Below are 19,247 nucleotides of genomic sequence, written 5' to 3'. Positions count from 1 at the left end.
GGTTTACCCTGCTGCCTATGTCTGGTTTTCTCCTGTTTTGGACGCATAAAGAAGCCTCATTAATGTTTCTTTGAAATATTTGTACGCAATCTTTGCTGTTTTTTTCAACTGGCACACACATAGATACAATTTTCAGATTGACCCTTTTCTATCATCTCCATATTTATACATTACATTTTTCACTTTTCTCCTATACATGGCTAACATATGTTTAAAGGTCTCCCTCTGGGTTTCTGTCCCATAGTTGATAAACATGTTTTATGTGAAATTTCAAGCTTATTCTTTAACAACATTTAATAAATACACACTATCCCCTTCTAAGCCTTCATGACGGTAACAAGTTATATGGATATCTCATTGGAATTTAAAAAAAATTCCAAGGCACTGATATGAACAGGTATAAGCCCTGTGTCTGGAAAGTTAAAACCTCTAAGTCATTGTGCCTTTTTGATTTTGCCAAGCATAACACTACACAAAGCTCTGCTGAGTCAATGTTTTCTTTCCCTTCGCAAAGATGCTAAGTAGTGATTCATTTTCAGTACGACTTTGCTCTTAGGGTAAATCGTCCGAGGAGCCAGGTGGAAAAAAACTGTGACAAAATGCATCAACTGACTGTGTGTAGTTTGACTAGCAGCTATCGTACCAGAGAGCACCACCTCGATGAGGTCTCCTTCGTGGATGTCTTCTGCCGAGGTCAGCCTCTGCAGGATGTTGTCATCATTCAGGTCGTGGCGGAACAGCAGGATCTTGTCGTACATGCCAAAGAAGCCGCACTCCGGGAACTGGGGAGAGGTGGAGATATACAAGTGGAGCCATTAGTGGACTTTCAAAGCCTGATAAATAATGATAGAGCTAATGTGTAAACAGACATTAATGACAACTATGCTTTGTGGTAGGTTTCACATCTCATACAGCAACGCAGAGACAAAGAATCAGAATCAGATAAGAGATAAACCCTGTTGCTCTCACTTTTATTCGCAATCTTTTCTTCAGGAAAGCAGTTATGAACTCATATTACATCTTTTCCAGTCGTCTACATAGGCTGCCTGTTGTTTAAGTGTTTAACAATCTTATCAGTTCAGGAAAACACAATAGGTTAACTCTTCAACAGCTTATCAAAATACATAGTTATTGGTTTACTCAAGAGTGCAACAGTTCATCAAAATACATAGAAATAAATGTTCTCTAAGTGCAACAGCTTATCAAAATACAGGTAGGCCTAGGTTTACTAAGAGTGCAACAGCTTATCAAAATACAGGTAGGCCTAAGAGTGCAACAGCTTATCAAAAAACATAGAAATAAATGTAGGCTACTCTAAGTGCAACAGCTTACTGTGTTTCCCCCAGAAAATATCTTAGTCAAGGGGTCACTGTCCAGGGTCATGGGAGACATTTTGGCTGTATTTTGCTCAAAGATGCCAATGCACAGTACAGAAATAAACAACTGCTTATTTGAATACAAAAAAACAACAGACACTGACTTTACAGTTGTGCAATTTTGTTTGCTATGTGAAGGTACAAATTGTGTGCAACATGCAGACAGTACAAAGCAAAGAAAACTTCTACTGGTGCAATATTATGCAGACACACTAAATACAAATAATGGACCATACACTTAACATGTGTATGCACATCAAAGTGCAAATTCAACTTTTGGATGAGGGGCTGTTGTGCGATTATTGTGGACATTAGGCCTACTGTGATGCGATGGTTATACTTCATTAATGGTTATTTTGAGCCTACTTGCTTGATTTCTTTTTAAATACAGAGGTTATTGGTCGTTTTGGAACATGTATTTCCCAATTTAAAACATAAAAATATTTTTTTTTTAATGAAAATTCATAAAATAAATCTTGTTGGCCTTAACTAGCTGTTTTACAAATAACTCAATAGTTGAACTAATAAATCCAATGTGTTTTCCCCTTAAATTGACTAAATGCATTTCAAAGAAAGTAACAGTGTGGCACTTCTGTAAACTTACAGAAACTTGGCTGGGCCATCACTCTCATGCATTCATCAAACTTTTCTCTGCGCTGTCTGAGCTGATAGATAGGTTGTGTTGCCACGGTGATGTGGAGTCTTAAACTGTTCTAGCTTTGCAGAGCACTTCTTTCTGTTCAGCTAAATATCGCCATAGAACCGCACTGCGTTTATTATCGCCACCAGTTAAATGTCGGTTTGCTTCTGCTCATTTAACTCTCCCGCGTACATGCGGTAGTCGCATACACAGAGCAGCTGATAGAGAAACGCTTGGAGACACATGTGCACATTTATTTACAGCAGATCGCACAAGCACACATCGTGCGTGCTAGTACATTAATTGTGCAGCACAAAAAAAAAAAAAAAATAGGCCGCCCATTGAATCTACATCATCATCATCATCATCATCTGTATGGTAACTGGAGTATTATAAATCCACTGGCTCAAGCTTAAAGCTAATTTCCTCCCTTTAGAGGGCTCTACACTATAAAGTAGGAGCAAATACCACTAGAAAGGACCCTTCCATGAATACTGATACCCATGATTCCAACCACAATCAAAAGTAGTCATTTGCATTTATTTTCATCAAGTCACAAAGCCCACGCGTTCTCCTTTGTGCCTCTTTGATGTGTCTTTTATTTCACATTCTGTCCACGAAGAAAGTGAAATCTTAAAACAAACATGAAATAATCATAACTCAAGAAGATTGTTGTACTTTAAGCGTACACAATGAAAAGCCATCTGGAGTGATCAATATCAATCAATCAATCATCACCGACGACATCTGGGGCCAAACCAAAGCTAGAGACAGGCCAGGTCTGACCTGACGTCAAGTCACGTGATGGAGGAAGGGGCGGAGTGGAGGGTGTGCAAGGAGACGGGGAAATAGTAGGAGGAGGAGGAGGTAAACATCCTGAGAGGAGGAGAGGAGAATCAGCTCACAGGAAGTGCAGGGCCAGTCAATACTGAGTCACTTCCTGTACTGAGGGGCAGCCCATAGCCTCTTCCAGAGCAATATTCTAGACACACGGCGAGAGCTACAACTAAATGATATTAACACAACACATACACCAAAAGTATGTATAAGAGTATGATTAAATGCCTATATCTACCTTACACAAATACCAACCTAACTTAAAGGTGCACAATGCATTTTCAAGGGATTTGTAGAGGGGCTGTTGGTACTTTACAAAACATATTTTCTCTAAATTCATAAAACATATTTATTTTGAGGCCACTAGAACCAAATGCAAAACTAGCACACGTATGTGAAAAGAGCTGTGGGCCCTGCTGCTGTGAAAAAAACAATGAAACAGTACTTTTTATGTAGCTTTCTAACATCAAACAGGATTCCAGGGATCCAATTTTCTTCTGAGTAAAGTTTGAGAATTATTCAGTTATGAGCATTTACCTTAGAAAATGTTCCCTTCTCTGACACAACAAAAGTTGCATACTGCAACTTTAAAATTGAAGCTCGCATCCATGCTTTCATGTCTGTCACATCAGTTGGCAAAGCAGACGGTGCGTAAAAAGACGATCAACAGTAGATGGATGTTCAGAGCTGTCCTGCATGGTTTGTAGCAAAGTGGAAACTGGGGCGCAGCGATTCTTACACCAAGGCCTGAGCCCAGTCTCTGTGCCAAGCAGGCTGGTACTGGAAGATCCACCAGCTGTTTCCCCCTGAACCGGGGGTCACGCACAACGGGCCGCATAGAACAATGCCAATGTGGCCCAAGAGCACTGGGGGTTGGCAAAGTGCCTAGGCACGGGGCACACAAGACACCTGGAGCCCTTTCAACTGCCAAGAAACACAGATATAGAGACGGAGAGATCGAGATTGAGATCGAAGGCTCAGGAAAACATGGGCGTATCAGATGACTCGTGTCAACAAAGCCAGAAGAGAGAACCGTCAGAAGGCAAAAATGCAATCCAGCTCAGAAGCTGATGACTACTGAAGCCTGTCTTCTGGTCTTTCAGGCAGCAAAGGAATTAGTGGTTGGATAGAGAGAAAATCCAACAAAAAACCTGGTCCCCCCTGCCCCAAACCTACACTATAATCTCCCAGTGGAAGAGAGCAATTTCCCTTTAGGGATCGGGAAAGTACATCACATCTTGTAAAGCTATCAGTTTTTCCCATGAAAGACCCAACATTCACTGGGTGAATAAAATAGTTCTCATGAACTGTCTATAGGTTCACTTCAGGAGCAACATCTATTTGAAGCATCAATATTCCTCACTGTACATATCATGCAATAGTTGCATTGCAAATGCTTATTGAAACGATCAGTCACTGACCAGGATATTGTTTCTGTTTCAAATACTCAATTCACCTCCAATATATTGGTCTGGAGGCAGATACCTGACTTAAAACCAAAACTACCAGACCTATACATGCGTTTTATATACTCTGAGTGAAGGGAACCCTTTAAATAAATATGGCAATTGAATTTAAGTGAATGACAGTGTTCAAATACTACAATATTTCCATTTCAAAATAACCCCAATAATATATAGAGTGGTCATTCCTAGAATGAGATGATTGCTCGCACATGAAGTGTAATGTAATGTGCATGTGATATGTCCATGATGATCATGTTTTGTTTTTATTAAACCAGTAGCAATAACTCACAGCAATGAGATCATGGGTTCAAAATGCCCTGGAGGCGTTTCTACACAGGGTGCAGTGACAGTCTTAATGTGTTCTGTATACTGTACATTGCTGTTGCTTTTCTCCATAAGCTCCACTTTTTCTCTCCCCAACAAAAGAAATGCCTGCAAGACTGCGCAGGCCTTTGCGATCCTATTTAAGCAGGGACGATATTTTGTGACAATAATGCATTGTATCGAGACATTGTATCTGCATCCTTCCGTATGTCACCTAGGAGTCTACCATCGAGCAATCCCTGTTTGCATGAAGACGATTTCCACTATATCAAAACAATTGCAAACACATACACTGGGAGCTAATAATTACACGGAAACGGTTCGAGAGGAGAAAGTGCTGTGAGTGCAACACAAGGCACGTGCCTTTATGATGGAACGTTTCCAACTGGCCCCCTCCTTCTGACATACCTACATCCTAAAGCCTGTCCCCCTGTGAGGTGATTAATGCTGCACGGCTCAAACCAACACCACCGCAGGCAGTGGGGGCATCCTTCCTGAGCCAGCTGCAGTGTCATGCCGGGGTTTTCCTCCACTCGCCTGCTTTCCAAACCCACACACACACACACACAAATTGCGGTCGATGCCCAAATGTAGCCAGCTGGAGTCACCTCCTCTTGGCACCCTGTGTAACACTTTCCACTGTAGAGAACCGGTCCCATTCCAGAGCGGGAGCATCTGCAGGCCGGCACGCAACCGCTGCAAAGGGCAGAGGACACCGATTCTTTTCCATGTCCCACTAAAGCAAGAGGAAGCCAGAGGTACAAGAACAATAGATTGGCAGGTTTAGGACACATTTTAACAGTGTGTTGTTCGGACCATCATCAGATAAAGTCATAACTGATAGGATAACTTGTGGGTGCGTGGAGCAGAACTCCCTCTATTCACACACTTCTTCAGCTCCTCAGCCCACATGCGAGTCAAAATAAACCCTCCACCATACATACATCTATGCACCCTCACACACACACCATCACCCACACATGCTAGTGCATACAGCTCCGAAGCCCATAGTGACTAAGCATGTCTTTTGTCATCTTCGAGCGCAAATCCATTCAGGCGAGCAGCCTCGACCACACACGCACACCAAAGACCCCGGCGCAGAGGAGCTGCTTGTGAGGTCCACAAAGTCAGGCTGGAAAGACGAGTGGAAAGGGGCTTTGCAGTAGTAAGCTTTTGTTAAACGAACTAATCCGCCATTGATATGCAAAATCCTGTTATAAGGAAAAGAGAGTTAGAAGCAGGAGAGAAGAGGAAAGAGGAGAGATGACAGGAGTGGGGGGGGGGGGGGGGGGGGGTGGGCATGGGCCAGGGACTGGTACAGATCTGAAATATGGTGGTCCCATTTCATTGGTGACCAAAAAGAAGTTAACTCAAGTCAGCCAGGAAAAAAAAGATCTGGTTTTAATAACCCAGTGTGCCATTTGGCACAATAGCTTACTCTTTTATCTGAGGAACATTGATATGCTCTCTTGCACAATACTATCAGTCGCATGGTAAAGCTGAAAATGATAAATTTGTAAAATGAATACAAAACATTATCTGTCTACATCTAACGACGAATGCGACAAAACAAAGGTGAGGATTGTGTTAAATGTTTCTTTGCCATTGCTGTAAAATAACAAAAAAACAATGTGTAAAGACACTCACATAGGACAATAAAGGTTATTGTTGAAAAGGATTGGGTGTTCACATGACTACGTGGTTAGGTGTTCGTGTTTCTGTTTCGTGTGTAATGTGTGGCAGAGGTGGGTGGCAAAAAACGGGAAGCAGTGTTGAGAGCGGTGGACAGCCTCTGACAGATGGCCATGTGATTACAGCAGGGAAAAGTATGCTGCTTGACCTCAGGCTGCCTCACACCTTTATTGGTCTGGCAGCGGTCCAGACAGATGTGGAGGACAGCACACAGTAAATGTCCCGCTCCAGATCAGCCCCCATGAGCTAAAGGTTGTACATGTTGTGCATGAGTCGCTAGGTAAACACTGCTATTCATAAAAAAAACAAGCAGCTGCTCGGAAGAAGTAGAGCAAGTTGGCTGCTATAAACCCATAGGGAGAAAATCTGTTGCTTATCAGTTGATCATTCCCATCTCCTGAGACTAAATGGAGCTTCTCTTTTTTGAATCATTCTATAGTAGGATCACATGTGACTGATATATTTTTCCTAAGGGGGCAATGAAAATTAGATGAATTAGTTAACTTTCTCTAAGATGAATAAAGTTGAATCATTTTAGCAATACTTGACATGTTGACATCATTGTTTACCCCTGACCTTATTATTGTTTTGGTAACTGTGAAAGAGACTATGTGAGATTAGTCTGAGACTTTAAGAGACGAATTCAGATAAGTTTGATCAATATAAGAATCCTTTAATGGGAAAATCAGTGCTGGACTTGAACCTGCCATGCTTCGGTTCCCAAGCCAAGTCCCCATGCACTGAGCTACAGCCTCCCCATGCCATAGAGGTCTTTGCTTGTCCGATTTATCCTCTTCGTCTGATGTATTCTCTTAGAGCCAAAATTGAGAAAATATGAGAAACAATTAAGAATCTGTTTAATCAAGAATTAAAACCAAACTGTGATGCGCTTTTATTCCCCAACACAAGTATCAGTGAAAAAAAAAGCTTTCTCCTGGTTTTTGCCAATTGCAAAAAATATTTGTTTTAGCTGATACTCTTTTTTACACTGATCACTGTGACTGAACCATGTTTATTTCTCAGAATTTTGAAAAAAAAAAAAGAATATGCAAGTTATTTTATTCTGTTTTGATGGTCTATCACAATGTCATGTGATTTGTTTTTGATCATCTCGGCTCGCAGGCCTATGCCATTCTTAATGTTTACCCCGAAAATAACTAATCACGCAGCCGTATCAAAACTACCAACCTTTCATCATTTTAATTTGACAATTTGACTGATAGCAATACAAATATGTTCTTCAGACTCTTGTGATTTAGATGTGACAGGTGTCTAAATGTGAGATCCAATTACACTTCTCTGGGCCAGAATAGGGAATATGTTTTATCATGTTACTATTGTTTTGGGATTTAAATTGGACAGTGAACTGTTAAGAGTGTCTTGAAAACTTTGGAAAACCATATTTTCGTCATGGCCCCCATTCAAACCCCAAAATCCAGCTGAAAAACCTGTGGCTGTTGAAAGTCAATGAGTAAGTCTACTTCAACAGAAACTTAGCTCCAGGCTGAAAACTGGTGTTGAACTGGTCAAAATGTACAAAAGTGAATGAATGTGCTAACTGTACTGTATTATAGATAAGCAGAGGCATTATATCAGTAGAGGGTATAGGATAATCTAGCCTCTCTGCAGTAACCAAAACAGAAATAGTTTCATCAAGGTACTGGCTTGTTCTGAAAGATTTAACCAGAGTCAGGAGGTAGAAGGCTGGTGTTGATTTAGCTAGAGGTGGCAAGTTGAAGGCCGTCACAAGATCAGTACGAGGTGAGGTGCCTTTTCTCACCGGATAAATAAGCCCATTGACTGATAACCATGCATTTATTTAGACCTCCAATAGTACAACAAGGTGGAGATTTTCTGTGTTTCTCTTTGACTGAAACTTTTTCTGAACACCAAAAGAACACCGTAAGTTCCACTGAGTGAGAGGTTCACAAATAGGAAAAACATTTTTTAACGTTGCACGGTGGTGAAACCATTGTTTGACTTTGAGGTGCATGTTAATGCCCACAACAGAGGAAATTTGACTTCAATAGCTCGTCTGCACTGGAAAATCCAATTATGTGCTCACACGAATCTTGGATGGGGGGGGGGGGGGGGGGACTTTGTAATTACTTTGTTCAAGTCACATCAAACACGATGTGGAAAACTGTGTTAATCTATTAAAGTCAACAGTGGAATCGTATTTGTTTTCATTACATCTTATTAATGTAATGCCAAGCAATCATTTTCCAAACAGTATAGCACGAGAAACACATACGCTGTGAATTAGACAATTACTACTTGTGAGCATCAACACATTTCATTTGTCATTTGGAGTGAGGCATCAAAAGATGGAACATTGGAGAACACTCTGGTTTTCTACGGCCTTGTTCAACAGGACGCGCAAAGGGGGAAATGCGTGCAAACTGCTCTGAGATCCCCCTGCTGAGCAGACTGTGCCAACGGTGCGCCTCTTTCATTCAAGTGTATTTAAATGAGGGAATATTCAAAATCCAGTGCAAAATAGCTCCAAATCCTATGCAAATAAGCCTTGTTGTAATAGCACCTTATCCTCAAAGGCCAGCGCTATTTGCAACAAGCTGTTTTAGTGGGGCAAATACCGCGTATGAATCTTGTGTACTAAAGACTAAAGTCTTATTATGGGGAAAATCTACAGGAAGTCAGTTGTACTTAAAGTATATAGGAAAAAACATGTTATGATTAAGGGTTAAGGGCTGCTTTATTAAAAACAATGTCACCGTATAAAGGTGACATTGTTGAGGTCGTTTTTCAAAATAATAGTAGGCCTAAGCAAAGCAGCGTCTTCGTCTTTTTCTCTTTTCTTGCAAGAGAAGTTTGTTTTATTTTTTTTCTCTGAGTGTCTCCCCATTTCTCCTGGGCCCGGGACAACTGTAGGCCATGCAGGTGTTTTCCCTTGACGGCGAGCCTGCCCGCTCACTCATGTAAACGCAAAACAACGGCAAACTGCGCCTAGCTGCGGAACTTTGTGGGCGTGTTAGCGCCGGTATACATACTTAGTGCAAATTCTTTAGTGGATACTGTGCTAAAACGGAGCAGATTGCGGGCGCTATCTCGCCGCAATTCGTGGAGGCATTAGCGCGCCCCAATCCATTCTTAGTGGATGTGGCCCTAAGTGTTTTCTGTTGTCCATTAACAGTTTCTATATTATTTGCTGTGCTGTAGGTGTAAAGCAAATTCAATATAAACATACTTATTGGTCTTTGGCAAAAAAATAAATATCTCATTCAAATTTTGACAACGTTATTATTATTTCACTAATAAGCAAGAGAATGTCCCAACATTAATAAGCTGACTGGAATCAGCATTGAGCAGAAACTCTTTCACCATGTGTTCCTACCCAGAGTTACATGAGAAGATTGATGCCACTCTAACATCTGTCCATTCAACATGTAGCAAGACACTGGCTGCAATTTTAATACTTGTTTTTACCTGTCCATTGTGAGTCTCTCAATGTTGTCAAAGTGCGATACCAAGCATCAAAACTGGACAAGGGAAAACAGCTAGCGTCCAAAGGTTACAAATAAATACACCTACCAGCACCTCTAAAGCTAACTACTTAACACTTTAAATCATGTTTGTTTGTTTGTTTGTATATTCAATAAATAAACTGAAGTGTAAAAATGAGGTAGGGGTTGGGGTATTTCTTGGCCAATAGCAGTAATTTCCTGGAGTCTCAGCTGGTTGTCTGGCATGACATATCTTACACTGCAAGAAGACAAATTTGCATACTTCCTAAAATGTTGGACTACTCTTTTAATTTGTTGTCCCAAACCAATATTGATATTCATATTTGACATTTTAGAAATCTGAAAACAATACACAACATGCTTTTATTATAACAAGAAATAATATAGACAAACATTTATCAATAAATATTAAATTAGCTTATAACAGGGTTGCCACTACCCCATTTTTCTCATTATCTGGCAGGACATTTTAAACGATTTGCATGGTGTGTTACAATATACTGTAGCCCTACTGACCGACGATGAGTTAAGTAACTGCATACTCCTGTATAACGTGCCCTACATTCTCCTTTGCAGCCAGTGCATGAAAAGAGAGGCTGGGTGCATGCTTCATTTACATGGTACTATACATAAAGCTATTTGCTCCTCCGTTTGCAGGCAATGGCAAAGAAAAACACACTACAGCTGGAGGCAGAAAGGGTAAAGGAAGGACTGTGCTCTGTGTAACTGACAAAGCACTAGCCCCATATGGTTTATATTCCAGCAGGCATCTTCGTACACTTGTAGGATCGAGTCCACACACATTCATCACGTGTGCTCCTCCTGAAGTCAAGTCAGCTTATTTTCCGCTGCTAAAGGAAGACTCCACTCAGCGTAACCAACTGAAGCCGCCACGTGCAGCGGAAAGGAAACTCATTTTAGTGGGAGAGCGAGCAAGCGTGTGGCAAGAGAAGCTGTGACTTTCTCGCTCTACGGGCTGACTAACTTGTTTCCTTCCATTTGGCAGAATATGGCTCATGCTTCATTCATAGTTTTTTTTTTTTACTGTGTGAGGCTGTATCGCCAGCGGTATGTTACTACACGTCCAGTCTGAGAGACATCTGATCCTTTTCAACACTCAAAGGTTTCAGCCAAGCGTGAAATAAAGCTTCTACTTGGAAATACATCTGGCGCTATATAGTCACTTTCAATGTGCATCACACCGTAGCATTGCACTTTCAGAACTGTAACGCACGCCACGCAAGCTGAAAATCTTCATCTCTTCCCTGCCCTGCTTCATGCAGCTGCTTTGTGCAGACAAGAGGCAGCAGTGTAATCATAAAGCAACTTATTGTATGACCCCTTCTGGCTTTTTGGCTTTTTTTCCTGCATGTATCAGAGAAGTGTGAACACTGCAGCCTAGCTGGGGGATAGCATGACTCGTCAGATGAGAAACGCTGGGTTTCAAAGATTGCCAAGTGGTCACATGCAATTAATTCAATGCTGCTTTCCTTCCGACAGTAAGCTGAGAGCAGTGTGTAGTGTGTGTGTGTGTGTGTGTGTGTGTGTGTGTGTGTGTGTGTGTGTGTGTGTGTGTGTGTGTGTGTGTGTCTACATTTCTGGTGCAGACAAAGTGGAATCACAACTCTAACCGCTGTGCTCAGGTCCAAGGCTTTGTCTAGACAGTGGGCCCAGTAGGAGACTCAACACCTGTCATGCTAGACTTCTTTCAATAATCAGGGGACTTGAACAAGGCTATACCGCTTACCCAAATTACATCGACTTAATCAAAAATTAAACTGACGGTTTCCAGCCCAATCTCTTCCTGGTTTCACAGAACTCTCTCTAGAGAAAATCCTGCTAATATTTCACCAGTCTTCTGATTATCTGAATCCCGATCCTGAACCCTGAATCACAAAAGCACAGAAGTAAAAGAGTGGAGCTAATGGAGATGAGGTCACTGTTTGGATACAAGCCACTGTATCCCCCAGTTAAAGTAAAGCCCTCCAGGTGGCTATTGGCCGAATAGCACCATTTTTTCTTTTTACATACGTGACAGATATTGTATCATTTCTCTTCCATGCACACGTGTGGGTCTCTGTTCACTTCGCATGCGTCCGTGTATTTACGAGTATTGCATGTGTCCAGAGGCTGAGCAGAGAAGAAGAAGAAGAGGAACGCTGAGTCACAGGATCTGAAGGCCTCTCAGGAAGAGAGCAGTGTGATCTAAGACATTGCTTGGCCCGGCCCCCGCACACTGCTGCTGATGAGTTATAGCCCCGTTGCGATCCTCCGCCAGTGCCTCCGCCTCAGAGATATATACAGCAGTACACACTCCATCTTCTTCCCCTCTCTCTCTGGCTTGGAGCAGCAAGGGGAGAGCAGCCAGATTCCCCTCCACACGGGGCAAATAAACAGGTGAACCGGGGGGGAATTTACCGTGAGATTGATGGCGACTGCACTTTCTCTTGTTCTGCTAGAGCACAGGAGGTCATAAGGTGCACAGTAATAGCAGGATGTAGGAACACGGAGCGGTTGCTGAACAGAAAAAAATAGTGTGGCGCTGAGGTTTCCTCTTTCTTTGTGATTAATAATGACGATTAATTACTTGTACGGACGTTCTTTTTTTCATTACCAACCTCACCTAGTGCTATCTCCACCTGTGAAAAGCACAAACCCAATGATACCCACTGAATCTAACTGGCAGTTATATTTAAACCGGCATTTAGATTCAGGGCCAATCAGAGGAGACTGGGGTTTTTTTTAGGGTGGGGCTTGAATAGACAGGTGCTAAGACCGAGCATTTCAGACAGTGGCTGAAAAGACAAAAGAGGAGATTCAGAAATGGCACTTTGAGAAATATGAAAGTTTTTTGGATCCTACACCATGAAAACAGTAACCCAAAACAGTAACCCAAATTACAATTTTGAACCTGAATAGGAGCAAAATATGTGAGCTTTAACAAAACTTAAGATAAACACTCGGTCGAGCCAAATTCCAACACTCCGGCCTGTCACCTTCTATAAAACATAAGACAGTTTCTCTCAACATTTAAACACACAGACATGAATAATAGCCAGCGCAGTGTAGAGGAAAGTCATTCGAACGCAGGCACACAGACCGAACAGGCTGTGCTGCTCCGCCGACCACAGCAGATTGGAGAGCAGGAGCGGGGAGAATATGGAAACAGGGAGCGGCTCTGAGGGGAACTAACCCAACCAGCGAATACGCCTGGAGAAAAGAGACGCAGCGACAAAAGGAGTCATGCTGAGTGGCTGACTGTTTCCCCTTGGGTTGAAAAAAAAAACACTCCCGACAAACCAATCAAACAAATGTGGGTTTGTAATATAACCACTCAACTTTCCGTTTGGCCTGTGGTGTTTCTTATGAGGGCAAATGTTGCTTATTAAACGAGTGGCATTCAAGCATTACTTAAACCCCTTCATGACACAGCGGGTTTCTTGTTGTACTCATCTTGTATCAACATGCAATTGCACTTCCCCCTGCCACCTCACTATCAGTTTGCCAGATCACTCACTACACTCAAAGACAGGAAAGGCAAACAGCGCTGAGAAAACACAGCACAGAGCAATACATTCTGCAACCTTCTCCCGCTGCAAGGATCAATAATGTGACTGCGTTGCTACAACAGAGGCCATGTGGTCTCCGTTGCAGGACACTAAGGAACGTTGTTGGCATGTTCACACATCTGCTAAGGTCATGATTATCACATCTGTTTGTACTATAGCCCTTTGGAGTTGAGAAGTTGTTCCATCAGAAAAGTGACATTAGTGATTAACCAGGTCACATAAGTGAGAATTAATATCTTGAGGAAGGCAGTTTCCATGTCCATGTCATTGGACCTTTCCTCTTCAGCATTTGTCATGGTTGAGGTCCTATAAGTGTGCTGAGGTCGTCAGAAAGTGCTGTGAACTCGAGTCTGAGGAGTTGAGAAACTCAAGTGGTTAATCAGTAAATTAATAAGGAAAATTAGGTATCCTCTCTCAGCTGTGTTACACTACAGTTACAAATTTATGAATGGAAACTAGTGGTCGACTGATATGGGTTTTTCAATGGCCATATCCAGAGAGCAGGTCGGGCCAATGGCCGATGTATAATGCTATGCCAATATCACATTGTTGTTACTGTAGACACTGAAAAATATTTGAAAATTAAAACTCTGCGTTGTCTACTGCACTTGGCCTCCTTGGTGTTGGGTCTGTAACATATTAGGAGACTCTTAAATATCTTTCCAGCCATTTGCAAAATGAAAAAAAAAATGTTTGAAATTTTAAAAAGCGCTAACATTGCTCCACATGAGCCACACTATGCCTCAAGAGCGCTGGTATCGGGTGATGCAGATTATCTCAAAATGTCAAAAACAGCTCGGTATACCTCTAATGGAAACTATAAGTCTCTCAGGAGGCGCCACTACATCACTACACATGTTTGCCTTCACAAGGACAAAGTCACCAGGATTCCTAAATAGACATCACTGCTGCCTACCACCTCAATATAATCACAATCAAAGCCCATCCAGCCAGCATTAATAGAGATTGGAGTGATGGAAGATTATCCCCCGCGACTGGCGAAAGTTAAGTATGGTGAAGGGCATTTGGGGAAACTAGAAGCGTATGAAATTCAAAGCAAAAGCCACACGTGGTAGGCAGCAGCGGTCTTCTATTGATGGTCCTGGCTCCAAGTCAACGGCAGGACATCGGTTGTACGGTGGCCACAACCCCCTCTGAGCCCTGTGCAACTAAGGCCTGCCAACAGGGCTGTCCCTGTCCACCCCCTTCCCCCTGGAGAGGACCACTCTTCCCCACTCTGTCATTCTCTGTGTTCTGCCTTGCCACTCTACATTTAGGGGAGAGCAAGGCGGCAGAAATGTGCACTACAGATGGTAGAAATTACTTAGCTCACTTAACTTCAGAGATATTTCCCCCCCCCCCCTTTTTTCTCTCTCTCTCCCTTTTCCACAAATTACTCCAAGACTGGGGGAAATTGATAGATTCCTTGTGCAAGTAGGCTTTTTGAGTTCTAAATGGAAGAACTGTTTTTTTTTCAGCCATCCCAATTGTGTGATATCAATTCAGTCAACTCTGTGGCTTTGGAATACATCAGAATGCCTTCAAATGAACACGGAAAGCCACCAGAGTTGGAAGAAAGGCTAAGGCCATATTCAGAACCACACCACTACCAACAGTGAGTTTTCTGACTCGAGGACGACATGTTTTTTTCTTGAGAAGGAGCTGAATGTGCTTTCCAGGAAACGTCTGGCCTCATGTATATCACACATAAAGCTCTGTGCTGTTGGGACGTCCTCCCGGGTGAAATATGGCTGCCAGCTCTATAGGAACATGCAGATGTGGGCTTATGCTTTGGAAGGGAGGGAGGGAGGGATGGAGATGGTGGTGATTTATTTCCCGTGTGTTTCAGTTAGTTTTGGTCGATGTGAACTGCAGTCTCTCCATTTTCCGTCTGCACCCTTCTTTCTTATATTTTCTCGTTTTCTTCTCCATATAACGGTCTTTTTTTTTCGCTCACTCCTTCCTCTAAATACTTTTTTTCCCAAACCAGATCCATCTTTATGAAAGACCTCAACACCACATGAAAATATAAATTAAAGGGGCTGATGAAATTACAGTCATATATGGATTCTGCATTCTAAAGCTTAATCGGCAAAGCTGAATCTTCTGATCCCCAAAAAATACATTAACTTTTGTTAAACAGCGCCTAAAGGCAGCTACAACACGATCAGAGAGCAAAAAAACAAAGAAAGCCGTCACCACTTTTCCAACTCAATGCAATTATACTTGTGTTACCTTGTATCATGCAAGTGATATCACACAAAGGGTCAGAACAATCCAAACCCTTCTGTTTTTATAGTCCGCTATTTCACTGTATGTTGTCCAACGTTGCCTGTCTCAGATTCAAAAAGGCCTTTGTTTGGCTAATTACAGAGGCAGCTGTATAGCCCTCAACCATAGATTGGGAGTTACAGCACTGACAAAACCAGTATAGGGGAACCTGTGGTGGAGGCAGCTGCCTTTCACAGCATTTCCAGCTGCAGTAAAAAAAAATGCACAAACGTCCTAAGGACAAGCGCTAAAATTAAAGTATTCATAAAACTAACATTCGAGGCAAAGGTTTAATGTTTTTTTCCATTACCTATGCCAAAGGTACTTCGAAATTCCTTCCTCCTGTTAAGTTTCATCATCCCCTTTTGATAGCGAAAAACAACTTTAACTGGTGCCAAGCTACACTGTAATTTCTCCTTTTATATCTAACATGTTTGCTGCCAACGTTCATCATAAACATCTCCAGTAAAAATTCAACTGCGTCTTTTTAGGATATTATAACGGTGTTGATAGCGCAAGTGCCATTACAGCAACCATCAGAATGTGTCAAGATGTTCAGCGCTACCAAACCAAGTGTTTTGCCCTAAATATGTCAGTATCCGAGCGGTCTAATCCCACCCATCCCGAGCCAAATCACATCATCCTCCAAAAATGCCTGGGTGAAGAGGAATGTTCTGTAGTTGGCTGTCTCTCCATGCTGGCCAGCTGGCTAACTGGGAGTCATTCTCAGGGAGTCGTGAACTTTTGTCCTTCCACTGCTCCCCTTTGCTGGCTGCACGAGAGGACTTGGGCGACACCAAACAGGAAGCATTCAACAAGTGGAAGCTATGGATGTTTATCTCGCGCCATTCATCAGGGCCAAAAAACCCAGACGAATAAGTCGGGACCCCACTAGTGAAACAAGGCTGTCCCGACTTTTAGTTGCGAGTATAGCCACTGGAGAGCCATCACTGAATGGGCCATCATGGGTTAGATCTGGGCTGGATGGTACCCGACTGGGAGGGTCTCCACCACCCACTGGTTGGCTCCTTTTATCCTTTCTCACAGTCTTCGAGGAGCCTGGCTAACTCTGTGTGCGAAGTGGTGACACTAACCCAGTCATATTTTAAAGTACAGATTGTAGGAGCAGTAACCACAAAAGATGCTCTAAGAGACTGCGACAGAACCTATCCAGATCAGGTTGCCGGAACATGGTTGACTTAAACCACCAAAGTTGGTGGAATTTGGTCCAAACCACTATCCTATCAAACCAATCTTGAGAAAGTCAGAAAAAGTAAATCTATTGTTGGGTGCTGGCCAAGTCATGTGGTCGAGTCCTTTTAGCAGGAAGAGGTATGAGCCATACACAATCTATACAATACACAGCTATTATAACAGGCTGCGTAACTCCCCCGTCAAACAATGAGACTGATTTAAAAGTGAAGGGTTCAGGAACGATATGAAACGTCAACCTTGAAATCGTGAATCATTGCATACAGTAAAAGAGAGCAAGACCATGCAAACATCTGGACATTTTACAGCGGCTCGGCTGCATCCAGAGTACATCTGCTATAGCACACAGGCTTGTAAAGTGATCTTTCTGTTGAGTAACAAGCAGCTTTAATACAAAGGCTCATTGAAAATTGGACATGAGCTAGTTCATCATTGTCATGGTACTGTCTAGTGCAGCAAAAGATCTCACACATATTATAGTTATATACTGGCAAGCTGGTGAAGGAATATGTTCCAAAAAGTAACGCTTAAAGGAATACTTTCTACATACTGTACCTACGTTTAACTAGCAACAGTGCAACAAAGTAAAGCACACACTTTTCCAGAAAAACAACTGTGTGTCCTTAAGCTATGGTCACAAGCTTTGAGAGACTGAAAGAATGAGATTGAAGATACAGGCAGCATAAAATAGGTTTCTGCGCAGAATGGCTTGGCCAACTGTTTTCAATGAAAAGTATTAACATTAAAGGAATAGTGCATTTTTTAAGAAGAAAAGGGCAAAGGTCGCTCATCGCTAGTTAGTTAGCTCAATAACTGGTAGTCAATAGGTAGGGTAAGCATGCCTCCTCTGACAGTCAGAAGACAAACTTAATAATATCACTAAGCAGTTGTGACTTGTTTATTTCCGTACTATATTACGTCGGTTGCGCTCTATATTATTTGTAATTTATGTCATTTTAGAATGCTAAAAATAAGAAATTGTTGAACTATGCCTTTAAGCTGGATTTTCATGTATACTATTCCGTAAAGGGGTTACAGTGTACCTAAAGCAGCTAGGTTTCGTACAATCCAAGGTAAAACCATGTGGGGACTGCTCACCGATCAACAACTGTGATCGGTGAACATGTGCCCTTTTTTAACAACTTTCATGGATTACCTATCCAGCTGTACTGTTCCAATAGAACAAAAAGGGCAAGAAGCTGAGGTAGTTTGTCTGTATGTTAAAAAAAGTACATTGGCACAGTGACCCCGACCCAGACAATGAGCATGGAGAAGGACACATTTCTCAGCAGCAGGCTTGAAGCCTACGAAGGCATCATCATGGTTCACATACAAATAAAATCCCACTCCGAAAAACAGCTGACACAGCAGAAAAACTTGACCCTGAATAGACAGGTTTAAATCGGGATAAGCAAGCATCCCTGTTTGTTGCATGGCTGAGTAGTGAGTCACTTTGTGCAGCGGGCCAGCTCTCAGTGGAGGAAGCAGCAGCAGCACGAAGGGGGGAATACACTTCCATCCAGACTCCATCTCCGTGCAGATATTAACCACGCGAAGTCGAAAAGCTTTTTCCTGTCTCGTCTCTGCTGACAGACACCTGAGGTTGTGCTGACTGGAGACATCCTGGGACAACTGTCAGTGGCTAAGCCAAGGTCAGAGATCCTCAGCTGGAAAAGTTGGCCCGGATGACTGGACTTTGTAAAAAAAAAAAAGCCCAGCATTGTTGTGCATATTTTAGAACAAGGAGTGAGGCAGGGATGTACTGGAGAGCGCAGAGGGCTTACAGTCACATTTTCCATTGATATCAAAGCCATATGGCGGGATCATGAAATAGTTGAGGCAGTACACTGCACTTGGCAGTGTTTGATAGAAGAAATGCACAATATGTCGATGAACGTGTTGGATATGTTCTGCGGTGATGATGTACAGTATATAATGATGAAAGGACTGTATATTTTCAGATGTTTATTGTACAGACAGCCTTTTCAAGTTTCCATTACAGTTGGCCATTACTTTGTCAATTTCCTGACACCTTTTATTTGAGTCAATGGAAGCTTTTTTATCAATACAGTTGATATGAAGTGGTACACCCAGTGATATACACATCGGCAATAGGTGATCATTTTGGCAGAGTGTCAGCACCCACCCACCATGACTTTCCTTATGTGTTGTCCTCAAAGCATCGGGTTTCCCGCCCTTTTCCTGTTACAGATTCTTGCAACTTTGCCAATATGTTACAGGATCCATGTAAATATGCGCAGTGATGAGATGTTCTGCTCAGCGAACCAGAACTGCTCATAACTAGCTAGTGAGAATCAGCAGACCCTCGTAAAGAACAACAACATTACCCTGCTCCTCTGGAATGTCAACTTGGA

The 19,247-nt window shown here is 42.3% G+C and overlaps 1 protein-coding gene across 1 annotated transcript in view; it reads right to left on the bottom strand.

Annotated features, from left to right (window-relative positions):
- prkd3 (protein kinase D3) overlaps nucleotides 1-19,247 on the bottom strand; it is a 41,451-nt gene that overhangs the window by 18,362 nt on the left and 3,842 nt on the right. Inside the window, exon 3 of the mRNA XM_080041844.1 lies at nucleotides 644-782. Coding sequence (XP_079897970.1) covers nucleotides 644-782 — 139 coding nt within the window. The remainder of the gene's footprint in view (nucleotides 1-643; nucleotides 783-19,247) is intronic.

Source organism: Ammodytes marinus, assembly GCF_949987685.1.
Source record: "Ammodytes marinus genome assembly, chromosome: 15".
Lineage (NCBI taxonomy): Eukaryota > Metazoa > Chordata > Actinopteri > Uranoscopiformes > Ammodytidae > Ammodytes > Ammodytes marinus.
This window is presented reverse-complemented; position numbering and strand designations above follow the sequence as displayed.